Consider the following 13,962-nt stretch of genomic DNA (forward strand, 5'->3'; position numbering starts at 1 on the left):
GCTTATCCTCAGTAGAAGTAAAAGTCTCACAGCCTCAGGTAAGATGGCACCTCTGCCATCTCAACTAATGGGGTCAGACTTGCATGATAGTTATGTAATGACTAAATCAGGGTTATTGTAAGGATTAAATGAAATAAGGTAATGATGCAATTTGAATTAGGTTCAACCATGACCAGACTATAGAGGCTTAAATATAAATGGTTTATTCTCTAATGTAAAAGAACTCCAGAGTTAGGCAGTCTAGGGCTTGGTATGGTAGTCCAACAAGTCACCAGAGACCTAGGATCCTACTATATTTCTATTGTGCCATGTATGGCTTCCATTCTCAGGCCATCTCATGGTCTAAGGTGACTGTTGGATCTCCAGCCATTACACATTCACTCCATACAACATGTTGGAGGAAGTGGTGGAAGACAACAGTTGATGCCCTGTTTACCACCTGACTCCATTTCCTTTAAGCAGCCTTCTAGGAAGACTTACATCTTCTGCCTACATCTCGTTAACTGGACAAACTTAGACACAGGGCCCTATTTAGCTACAAAGTTGACTGGGAAATGTAATCTTTTCCCTGTGAAGGTAAGATAAATACTGGACAGTCAGCTAGCAGTTTCTGCCATAGGTATGTACAAGTATACCACATTTTATTGCACTTCACTTCATTGCACTTTGCCGATATTGTGGGGTTTTTGCAAATTGAAGGTTTATGGCAACCCTGCATCAAGCAAGTCTATCAGCACCATTTTTCCAACAGCATTTGCTCATTTCATGTCTCTGTGTCATATTTTGTTAAGTGCTGAAATATTTCAAGCCTTTTCATTATTATTATATTTGTCATGGTGATCTGCAATCAGTGATCTTTGATGTTACTGTTGTAATTGTTTTGAATTTTTAAATTAAGGTATGTACACTGTGTTTTTGACAGTGCTACTACACACTTAACAGACTGTAGTCTAGTGTAAAGATAACTTTTATATGCACTGGACTGGGAAACCAAAAAAACTGTGTGACTTGCTTTATTGAGATAGTCATGTTATTGTGGTGGTCTGGAACTGAACCCACAATATTTCCAAGGTATGCCTGTAAAGCATCTAATGCAGTGCTTGGAACACAGCAAATATTCAAGAAATGGTTATTACTATTATCAATGGTTGAGCCATTTATGACCTGCTCTCAGCTTCCACAGTTAGCCAACTAATAAAAATGATACCAGAACTTCCCAAAAGACTTCTGTATACTGGCCAACTTAGTAAAGGAAGGTATAGAAAGAGTAGAAATCCTTCATATGAAGATAAGTTAAAGGTGTACTATAAAGCTGTACAACTCTCTTGAGAGGAGAAAAAGTTATTCTGAAGTCATCTTTTTCTGCCTAAGCATAGAATAAGAATGCCCAAAGAATCAAATGAGAGAAAAAAATCAAGATGGTACATGGAGCCTTCTATATAACTCCTCTTCAAATTCCATAAAATGATGGACAACTATATAGGTGTGTTTTTGTGTGTTAGTCTCTATCCACAAAACTACAGGAAAGCAAGAAAGCATGCCATTGGTGGGCCAGAAAGTTGAATGTTAGAAATCATATCTATGAAAAAGATCAAATCTATGAGAAAAACAAAACCAGAGATTATCCATGGTACATGCAGAAGAATTAATAGATCAAGAAGGAGAGAGGGTCCTAGGGTATTTGTTGGAGCAATTCACTGGAATGCTGTATTCTGAGCAGGTAGTTTAGTCTACCCTTGTCACTCTCTCTCATTTGTGGAAAACATTAAGCAGTTGTGGTATGTATTGAGAGGCTAAAGTAGGGAGTGTAGACACTGAGGCCAGAGAGGCAGGACAGTTCTCCAGGTAGGAACGAAAACCCCAGTAGAAGTAGAAAGACTTTACTCTTAAATTGCAAGGTATTTCCACACTTTTATGGGAGTCAATCTAATTACTTCTCCACAATCATTAGAGATAGTAAGTAACAGAATAGGTAGGCAAAAATATATTTACAAATGCAAAAGCAAACAATGAAGAATTACCTAACATTTGAGAAAAAAATTTAAAAAGACACACAATATTAATAAATGAAATAACAATTGAGGAAACAGAGTTAAGTGCACAGAAAAAGAGTTTCAAAATAAGTATAATTGATTTATATAATTAAAATTTTTTCAGAGAGATTAGAAATACCATGTATAACATTTCTCCAAAAAAGACATACAGATGGCCAAGAAGCACATGAAAAGCTGCTCAACATCACTAATTATTAGAGAAATGCAAATCAAAACTACAATGAGGTATCACCTCACACCAGTTAGAATGGGCATCATCAGAAAATCTACAAACAACAAATGGTGGAGAGGGTGTGGAGAAAAGGGAACCCTCTTGCACTGTTGGTGGGAATGTAAATTGATACAGCCACTATGGAGAACAGTATGGATGTTTCTTAAAAAACTAAAAATAGAATTACCATATGACCCAGCAATCACACTACTGGGCATATACCCAAAGAAAACCATAATTCAAAAAGACACATGCACCCCAGTGTTCATTGCAGCACTATTTACAATAGCCAGGTCATGGAAGCAATCTAAATGCCCATCAACAGATGAATGGATAAAGAAGATGTGGTCCATGTATACAATGGACTATTAGCCATAAAAAGGAATGAAACTGGGTCATTTGTAGAGGTGTGGATGGATCTATAGACTGTCATACAGAGTGAAGTAAGTCAGAAAGAGAAAAACAAATATCGTATATCAACACATATATGTGGAACCTAGAAAAATGGTACAAATGAATCGGTTTGCAGGGCAGAAATTGAGACACAGATGTAGAGAACAAACGTATGGACAACTGGGGGAAAAAGAGTGGGGGGTGGGGGTGGGGGTATGATGAATTGGGAGATTGGGATTGACATGTATACACTGATGTGTATAAAATTGATGACTAATAAGAACCTGCTGTGTAAAAAAATTAATTAAATTAAAAAATTTTCTTTTTAATTTAAAAAAAAAAGAAAGAAACTTATTTTTTAACCCTGTCCTTACCTTTAACCTTACTCATGCAATTTGTTTTGTATTGCTATCAGAATAAACTTTTAAAATCACACACACACAGAAAAAGAAATACCATGTATATTTTAGAAAGCCAAGCAGAGATACAGTAAAATACAAATTTTATCAGTTATTTTCTTTGTAATGTTGTAGGAGCTTTCAAAATATCAATGCTTTAAAATTTCACCTAGAATTCTTTGAAGAATTCTAATAAATCCCTGATATGCTTTAATGCAAAAAAACAAAAAAAATTTATCACTGAAAAAACTCAATAGATAAAGCTGAAGAGCAAATTAGTGAGATGGCTAACTGAGCTAAGACATTCTCCTAAAAGCCAAGCATAAACAGATAAAAAATATGAAAGGATAAGTATAATATGTGGAAGAGATGGTCAGAAGTTCCAACATTCATCCAGCAGGAGTTCCAGAAGGAGTGAACAGAGAGAATAGAGAAGAAATAATTAAATTATAGAAGAAAATTTCCCAGAGCTGAAGAAAGATACAAGTCTACATATTAAGAGGGTCCACAGAATGCTGTGCAAAATAAAGAATAAAGACACACGCAGACTTTCTGGTGAATTTCCTAAATCAGATAAAGAAAAAAGTTATTAATAAAGAACTGAAAACATGGGGACTTCCCTGGTGGTGCAGTGGTTAAGAATCCATCTGCCAATGCAGGGGACATAGGTTTGAGCCCTGGTCCAGGAAGATCCCTCATGCTGCGGAGTAACTAAGCCTGTGCGCCACAACTACTGAGCCTGCGCTCTAGAGCCCACGAGCCACAACTACTGAGCCCGTGTGCTGCAACTACTGAAGCCCGCATGCCTAGAGACTGTGCTCTGCAACAAGAGAAGCCACTGCAATGAGAAGCCTGTGCACCGCAAGGAAGAGTAGCCCCTGCTCGCCAGAACTAGAGAAAGCCTGCGTGCAGCAAAGAAGACCCAACACAGCCATAAATAAATTAATTAATTTTTTTGAAAAGTACTGAAAACAGATTAGATCACCAACAATGGATGCAAGAAGAGCAGTATAAACATCTGAAGAATGATTTAGCCAAACTTATTCAAATGATAGGGCAAAATACATTTCAGGCTTACAAAGACTCAGAAGGACTCAGAAAATTATTTGAGAATGTATCCAAAAAAAAAAAATTATATATCTAAGGAAAAGGAAGATAGAGATTTTAAAAAGCAGAAAGTAAGCAAAGCAATCAGTAAAAAAAGAAATTAGGTTAAGTCTACAATTTTTAATGCACAGTAAAATATTTTAAATTTAACAATCTGGAACTAAAATCCAAGATGATCTGAACATGGGAGAGAGCAAGAGGCAAGAGGAAATTGAAAATATGATAAAAGTTTTATCTCATATGGGAAGTTTTTAAATGTTCATTTTCTATAGACATTGGTTAAAAACATATAAAATTTTAAAAGAAGAGCTAGTTAGAAGAACAAACAAAACTTGACATATCCAAAAAGAGGCAGAAAAGGCAAAAGAAATAAGTGAGGAAAAAAGAAACAAGCAATAATCGTGCAAATTAGAAAACATACAATAAGATTAAGTCCAAACACAGTATCCTCAGGGGATACATTTCAAGATTCCCCAGTGGATGTCTGAAACCAAAGATAGTATGAAACTCTACATATACTGTTTTTTCCTATACATACCCAGGATAAAGTTGAACCTATAAATTAGGCACACTAAAAGTTAACAACAATAACTAATAATATAATAGAACAATTAATAGTGTTAATAAATGTCATGTGAGTGTGGTCTCTATCTCTCTCAGAATATGTTATTGTACAAATATAATGCCTTTTCCATCTTAACTAAACACTTGACATGCACTGTGGCTGTAACTTTTGCAGCTTGAGGTGCGACAGCAAAACCAGCATGAAATTTCTTTTTCCTTCTTTACAGTTTCCTTTCTTTTTCTTTCTTCACAATTTCACAGGTAGGAGACTCATTCGTACTGTAGATCTTAGCAACCTCAGCATATTAACCTCTTATTAACCAGCATAGCAACCTTTAAATTATTAAATCTAGAACCTATTAAATCTAGAACTTTCACCTTTTCACTTAAAGGAAGGACTTGACAGCTTCTCTTTGGCATATGTGAATTGTCAGCATCACTACTCTTGCGCTTTGGAGCTGTCAACTTTAATAATACAGTAGCAAGTTATTTTATAACTGGCTACTCTATTATTTATAAACTTGCTTTATAGCAAAAGCAAGTTTATTGAGGAAGAGACAAAAGAACTGCAATTCAGGATATGCAAACTATGGCAAAGCATAGGCAAATCAAGAGAACAAGGAATTTGCTTTACAGGGAAAAGGGGGGAGATAGGAGGGGCTGTGAAAACCAGAGTCCATTGGAGGAAGCTGGTAGTACAAAGTATGGAGGCTTCTCATTAGTCGGGCTGGTACAGTCTCCAACTGGCTGGGCTGTCAGGGCAGAGAGAAGTTTTCTTTTTCCTGCTGGATAGTAAAGTAGAGGGATTTTCCTATCAGAGAGGTAGGTGTACACCTCTTTCTGCTTGGAGCAATTGATGACGCATGGCAGAGTGTGAGAGCTTCCCCTACAGGTCTGTCCTGATTCCAATTTTAGCTGAGGTTCCTTTAATTCCACAGGGCCATTGTTAAGTAAAATAAGGGTTAGTTGAACACAAGCACTGCAATATGGCAACTGTCATCTGATAACTGAGATGCGTACTAAGTGAAGAACAGGCAGGATACACTGGACAAAGGGATGATTCATGTCCCAGGTGGGACAGAGCACAATGAAGTGAGATTTTAAACTTATGAATTGCTACTCAGAACAGTGCACAATTTTAAACTTATGAATTGTTTATTTCTGGAATTTTCCATTTAATATTTTCGGACCACAGTTGACCACTGGTAACTGAAACCGTGGAAAGCGAAACCGTGGATGGCGGGGGGGGGACTACTGTAATTATAATAAATGTGAATGAACTTATTCTCAATTAAAAGAATTCTGAGATCAGGTAAAAAGAAAAGTGATAAAATCTAACTATATTCAATCTATACAAATTATAAAACAATACGAAAATGTTAAGAAGAAAAAGATTAAATGATATACTAAATAAAACAAGTATGGCAATATTATTAATAGTGGACAAAACGGAATTGAAAGCAAAAAGTATTCAATAGGACAGTTAGTTGATTCATCTAACCTGCCTCTTTCCATCAGCAGAAATGACAAGACAGGACAAGAAAGGCAACATGGACAAACGGGCCAATAGGCCTGTAGTACCTAACAAATGTGTAAATACACAGGTTAAGTACAACTCCTTTTATTTACAATCCTAAGAAGACAATTTCCTTATGATTTGTTCCTTTATTGTATAATCCATCCTATACTTTTATAGTCATTTCCACAAGTCACAGCTGATTAGACAATATGTCACTCTTCTGTTTACTGTGTACTTGTTCCTTTTCTGTTTGCTTTTCCAAATATATTGGTGGTATATATATATTCCCTTGAACTATCTGACATTACAACTTTAGATCCATTATATAATCTGGCTATATTTTCCTCTTCCAATATAATAAATTACTCTCTTGATTAATAAAACTTTACATGAAAAATGAGTGATATTTCACTTTGAGTAACACAATTAGCAAACTCTTCCTAATGGCAAAATATGCAATTTAGTGCCTAAGGAACACATCATTCATTTATCCATTTACCCTCCACATGGAATAATGATAAAAATTAACCATGTATTAAGCCACAAGTAAAACCACAATATCTATCACAATGCAGAACTCTAACAGGCCACATTCTCTAATTACAATCCAATAAAATTAGAAATTAACAATAAAAGAATGACAATTTTTAAAAAGTTTTACTTTAAAAATTTTAAACATAATTTTAAATAATTCTTAAGAGGAAACTAAAACTGAAATTACAAACTATTTAGAAAGAATAGCAATAGATTTAGAAAATCTATAGAACAATGTCAAAGTGGTATTCACTGGAAAATTTGTAGTCTTACATATTTTATAGAAAATTTTAAAAAAATAATAAATGGAGAAAAATACAATTTAAAAGATTACAAAAAGAAGTAGAAGGAAAAAAATAAAGACAAAATGGGAAATTAATGAAATAAAAAATAATAGAAAGTAAAGATTAAAAATGTAAAATTAATAGGACTATTAAACATGATCAATAAGTCAAAAATAAATGGCTTGAAAAGATCAAAATATAGAAACCTCTAGCAAATCTGATTAAGAAAAAAGGAGATCATACAAATAATATTAGATATTAGAAAAGACATTATATATTTAGAGGAAATTTTTAACTTATTAGAGGACAAAATACTTTATGCCATAAAAACTGACAAGCTGGGTGAAATGAATAGCTCAGGAACATATAAAGTAAGAAAAATTGATTCAAAAAAAGTTAGTAAACCTGCAAAGAACAAAAAATGAAAGAAATCGTAAAGAAACCCAACTTTTAGATCCAGAGACAATGGTGAGCTAAAATGGATTGCTCGCTCTTCTCTCTGAATTCAAATCTGTTTTTACAAATAAGTGAGAAGGAGGTTAATGGATTCCACAATCGAATCCAAAAAGTGTGAGAAATTCCCCAGTGGTGAAACACTGGAAACTTGACAATTAAAAACAGTAAAAAGACCAAGATGTCTGCTCTCTCTAAAACTAGAGAACATATACTAAAGTTTCTATCTACAAGAAGTTAAGAAAAATAGAGTTGCAACTATTAGAAATCAAGAGATAAAACTATCACTATTTACAGATAATATGATTGTCTATCTAGGTAATCCCAGCAAACCAACTAAAGGACAACTCATACTATTAAGAGAGTTCAGTGAGATAGCCAGATAAAACAATCAAAATTTTAAAAATTGATAGCCTTCCATATACCATCAATAACTGACCATAAAATGCAATGGTATGCAATGTAAAGAAGGACTCACAATATCAAACTCCATAAAATACCAAGAAATAAACCTATCAAGAAATATAAAACCTAAATGATGAGTTATAAAATATCACAGAAAGACATAAAGATCTGAATAGATGGAGAGAGATACCATATTCCTAGATAGAAAGATTTCAGAACTGTTAAAGGAAGAATTCTTCCACAAACTAATCTATAAAGCCAATTTCAATAGGACTTTTTATAAATCTTGACAAACTGATTCTAAATTTCACAGGGAGGAAAAATGCAGGAATATCCAAAAACATTTTTTAAATAACAGTAAGAACGGACTTGCCTTACCAGATAACAAAACATGCAATAAAAGAATAGCAAGTAAAACAATGTGGTATTGTCACGGCAACAAAATAAACAGGCTAACAGTAAGTGTCCAGAATCAGATCCTTAGGAATTTAGTTTATGAGAAGGTGGCATTCCAAATCAATAGGCAAAGAGAGAAAGACAACATAGTTATCAAACACTCCTGACTATCTTTCAGGGACAAAATATAATTAAATTCTTAACTCATATCACATATAAAAATTAACTCCAGATGCCTATGAAAAGCCTTTAGGTAAAAATAAAATGATTTTAAAGTATTAGAAGAAACGATAGAAAAAGTCCTATGATCTTAGGATGTGTGGCAGAGACTGCTTTACCTACCCAACATTCATTCTTTATTTCCTTATTAATAGCAGAATCCTAATTTTAATATAGGCACACTATCACCAAGACATTTCCCAGTCTCTTTTGCACTTAGCTGTATTAGGTGAGAAAGGGTTATCTGGGACTTCCAAGAAACCTACTGAAAAGAGAGAGGATATTCAAGTGTAATGGCTGAAGCTCTAGTAGTAATTTTGGACAATGTGGTGACCTTGAAATAGAAGTCATGTGTGGGATAGCAGAGCAGAAAGATAGGAACATAGTATTCATGACACCTTGAAGCCACTATATCTACCTTAGACTATCTACCTTGAGTTGTATATTCTGTGAGAGAAAAGTAGCCTATTTTGTTGAATCTACTGTTAATTCATTTTATTACCATTTTATGTAGTTGAACCTAATCTTAAGAAATACAGGATGAAAAAATAAAAAAAAGAAATACAGGATGGGAAAGGCCTTCCTAAGTAAGCAAGACACAAAACCTAGAAGTGATAAGGAAATGACTGACATGCATGATTTTATAACAATTTAAAATTTCTGTATAAAACCAAATAATATGTATATTCCCTCCTAATAATTAGGGATTTGAAAAGTTTAAAATTTTTCACTCATTAGATTGACAAAAGTTCAAGATAAAAAAACAAGTATTGGGAGGATTTATGGAAATGGTCATTCTTTTTACACTGTGGGTGGGAACTGTAAATAAGATAAGCTTTTTAGAAGGCAATTTGGCATTAAATCTTTTCATGTATATACCTTTTCACCCAGGAATTCTTGAAAAATACGGTGTAAATGAAAGGAAGTTCATTTCAGCACTATTTGTAATAGCAAAAGTTTGTAAGCCATCTAACTCTTCATCAGTAAAGGAGTGGTTAAAATTTACAATATGTTCATACTATAGAATACACTGCTATTAAAACACACATTGGGGGCTTCCCTGGTGGCACAGTGGTTGAGAGTCCGCCTGCCGATGCGGGGGACGCGGGTTCGTGTCCCGGTCCGGGAAGATCCCACATGCCGCGGAGCAGCTGGGCCCGTGAGCCATGGCCGCTGAGCCTGTGCGTCTGGAGCCTGTGCTCCGCAACGGGAGAGGCCACAACAGCGAGAGGCCCGCGTACGGGAAAAAAAAAAACAACACACACACACACACATTGGTATCAAAATAAATGAGGTTGACGTGTATGTACTGATATAGAAGAACTTCATGACAGGAGCAATAATTATAGTATGACCTTTTTAATATGTAGACATAACGTATGTTTATTAGCCCATATATATGTACGAAATAAATAGAAAGGAAATTGGAAGGACCCACAGCAAACTACTGATAACAGTTACTTCTGGGGGTCAAGGGAGACCTGACTTTTTGCTTTATAAATTTTATTTTTGAATCTTTAAAAATGAATCCATCCATTACTTATATAATAAGAAGAAACAAACAAATGTGAAAAGAAATCACTGACTTGGAAATACACCCTATAAGTTCATTGAAAAATACCAAATAAAGAAAACAGAGCTAGTGCTTAAGATGAAAGACCCAGGAATTATGAAAAATTAAAAAACAGCCTTAAAGGGCAGAAAGGTGAAGGATAAAATTTTAAAATTAAAAGGATTAACACCTACCTGAAAAAGAACTGATCTGAAATTCAGCAAAGTAACAGGAATATGAGAGAGACATAAAAGTGGTAACTATTAGCCATCATCACCCACCAAAAGACTGTACATTTTGGATTAAGAAAATACCCCACACACATTCACTCCTCCTAGCCACACTCAAGTAGTTGCATAAAGGTGGGAAATTATAATGGGAAGTTAAATTATGATACATATAAAAACAATTATAAAGTCATCAATTTTAAAATCTGACAGTCCCAATGAAAAGAATGTATGATCCAATCTAAGGTAAGGTAAATGAAAGCGTTAAAATTGCAAATAGTGTTCCCAACAAGGTGCTTGTGGAAAAATACCTTGATTTAATTTGACTCAGTAGTTGATACAACAGAGTATATTGAAAAAAACATTGTGAGAATTAAGAGATCTAGATTCTAGTTCTAGATCAGCCCCCAGTATAGCAACATAACCTCGAGCAAGTCACAACTTATCTAGGCATCACTTACTTCATTTGTAAAATGAGAGGACCTGGGTACAGGATCTCTAAGTTCTGTATGATCTCTAAGGATATTTAAATTTCTAAAGAAATATATCTAAGAAACAGAACATTAACTTCTGTTGTCCAAGCTGTAGATCTGCCTGATGAGTTGTACACAGCAGTGGAAGTTTGTTTATGAGATGCCATGGTATTTGGGAGATAAAATTCAGTGAGACGTTAGGAAGTATCCCAGAGAACGAGTGACCTCCTTTAGCTAAGGAGAAAAAGGAAATTCTTTGGCCAACTGGTTTTATTGAGCCACATAAAAAGAATCATTTTTACCTGAAATGATCTAAATCAAATGGTTTAACACTAAGACCTAAATACTCAGAAAACCAAGCACTTGGCACCATTTGTGATTGGAAACTGGGTAAAGTCATTATAATACAATGTAACTTTAGTTTACTCTTCCAGCTACTACTCCTCTATATAAACTTCCCTTTCCTGGGAAAATAGTCATCCCATTGTCACAAATACATTCCTCACTGATATCATTGCATTTAGTATGTCTTTCCCAGAATACCACTATCATTCAATAGACATTTACTGTATGTGTTTTCATACTGTCCATTATTTTTATGCACATGGTTCTCATTCAAGCCAACTTGAAAGTTCCTGTGGATGAGAAGCATATCTTCTTCTATTGTCTAACTTCCCTCAACAGATTACACTCTCAACGTTTGTTGATTTAAAAATTCACAAATTATCTCTTTTAATTAAAGTCTGAGTTTTGGGAAATTAATTTCGCACCTACATTCTGACTCCTCATTCTTATGTAAATATGTTCTTTTTTGTATTAAGGAAAACAAATTTAAAATAAGTTTAAAAAAAAAACCTTCATAAATGTGAATCAGGACAGGTAATCAGTATTTTAAGACATTTAACAATTGATTTTCTTTACCAATTTACTTTCATTTCTCTTGTTTTAATTCTTCCTCCCATTGGAAATCTGTAAATAAACAAGGCAAAACTTTCATTATTATTATTATTTATTTTAACTGAATGAAATCTTTTTAAAATTACTTAAAACATATTTAATTTCTGTACCTGATAGTTATCCGATTTGGATCTTTGTTCAAAGTATTCAGTGTTTTCTTTTCATTTGTTCTTAACTGTATATCTAGAAATTCCTTGCAGCTGGCTATCATTGTGACCTATAAAATTTCAGCATTTGTTCATTTAGTTATGTCCATTCTTTACTTCTTTTCTCTAACTTATTTTTTCTGTATTTATTTATTTTTAATGCTGCCTTGGGACATCATGTTTAGCATAATAGAGTTAAAAACCTGCCTTATACATTTCACTTCTTTAAGGATTCATTCATTCACTAACGAAAGTTTACGAACACTTGTTATATGTCAGATACTGTGTTACACACTGGGGCTATATCAGTAAGATTGTAAAGATTAACAAGATAAAATTTAAAATATTCAGTGTAGCACCTAACACATAATAAGCACTCAATAAATGATTTCATTACTATCGCTATTACTACTGTTATATTATTATTTACCCTTCTATAGTTTGCAAATTATTATTCCTATTGAGGATTATTTTGTAATGAAAACAATGCTGTAGGTATTAAGAAATCTGTATTCTAGAGCCTAATTCTGTCAGATGACTCTGCTTTGGTTTTTCACACCTGTAAAATGAAACTAACACCCTTTCTAATTCTCTTTCACACTTACTGAACTCAAAATCAGATGAGTTAATGTTAACATTAGGGAGTTTCTATTCTTGATTTCTTCTCAGTTAAGAATAATATTCAACACAACATTGTAAATCAACTATACTTCAATAAAAAATAAATTTAAAAAGTATAATATTTACATGAAAATATAAGCCTTCTACTCATCAATTTTAATGCAATTTTTAGTATAATAATCTTATCACAATAATCAACTTAGATATTTTAAATAAAAATAGTTTGGATTTGACAATGAATATAAATGTCATGTTTCATGTTCATATCCCCAGTAATGGAAGAAAGGACCAATACAGTTACCATGTGCCAAAAACATGACTATGGTTCTAGTCACTGCTATAGCTACAAAGCTGCCCGCACTGGTGATATCTTAGAATAGCCTGTTTTTACTCCCATCCTCTCCAAAATCAGTTCTTTTTCCTGGTCTATCACCAATACTATTCTCTTTCTACTGTTATCATTATTCTGATGCAAAGGATTTAGGGAAGAGTTGCAAGTAGGAGGCACATGTGTCCCTCAGTGTCCCTCATTCATGGCAGACTTTCCTAATATACCATGCCACACCATCTTGGAATCTTTCTCAGCACATTCTTTCTCAACATATTACACTTGGTAACCACTACCAAGGTAATCAGCATTTCCACATAAGTTGAAAGGCAGTTGCCATCCTGACTTTGGGTATGTATATGAATTTTCTTAGCTCTAACACAGATATACAATTGGAAATATATTCTAAGGAGTACTATTCTATATCTTACAATCAAAGGCATATGAGGAGGAAAAACATAAGCACTATTAGAAATGCTTTCTTTTCTGCTCATTTATTCTTAAATTGCATGAGATACACAAATTATTTACTCCAATATTATTTTATACTATATCATTGCATATTTATTTTCTTGTGAAAATTAATTTACCAGATCCAATAAAGTTTCTTTTCCAGTGATTGTACAAAATTTCTTCACTGTCTCAAATGTAATATAATACCAAGCCATCAATCTTCCTGCCTCTGTGGGAAAAGACAGAAAAATAAACATTCCCCATTAGCTGAAACAACTTGAATTTTCATCAATTTAACAAACATTTCCTTAGCATCTTTGCTGTGCCTTTAACAGCATCAGGTACAAAAGACACCAAAAAATCTAGAAGACACGGTCTCTGGAACCTACAGGTTAGCTAGGGAGATAACCACATGTGAAATAGCTAGACTAGAGTACAAAATCCAATTAATGATAATGTTTACAAACACAAACTTAAGTACAGAGGAAATTAATCCTAAAAGAATGGTCCATGTGGGATTAGCTTCTAGAGAAAATGGGTATTGAGCAGGATTTTAAAGTAAACAATAGGCCTTGGCAGAAAGGAAATATAGCCGTTATGACCGCAGGAAAAAACAAAACTTGTTTATCAAAAGAGTAAAGTTTAAAAGACTATCTTTAGAATAATGT

At 33.8% G+C, this 13,962-nt stretch overlaps 1 protein-coding gene across 1 annotated transcript in view; it reads right to left on the reverse strand.

Annotated features, from left to right (window-relative positions):
• The window catches only part of HFM1 (helicase for meiosis 1), a 125,415-nt gene that overhangs the window by 60,170 nt on the left and 51,283 nt on the right, over nt 1-13,962 (reverse strand). The window contains exons 20-22 of the mRNA XM_065874603.1: nt 13,432-13,523; nt 11,857-11,963; nt 11,711-11,758 (exon numbers count right to left, since the gene is read on the reverse strand). Of these exons, the coding sequence (XP_065730675.1) occupies nt 11,711-11,758; nt 11,857-11,963; nt 13,432-13,523 (247 nt within the window). The remainder of the gene's footprint in view (nt 1-11,710; nt 11,759-11,856; nt 11,964-13,431; nt 13,524-13,962) is intronic.

The sequence above is a fragment of the Phocoena phocoena genome, chromosome 1 (assembly GCF_963924675.1).
Source record: "Phocoena phocoena chromosome 1, mPhoPho1.1, whole genome shotgun sequence".
NCBI classification, from domain to species: domain Eukaryota; kingdom Metazoa; phylum Chordata; class Mammalia; order Artiodactyla; family Phocoenidae; genus Phocoena; species Phocoena phocoena.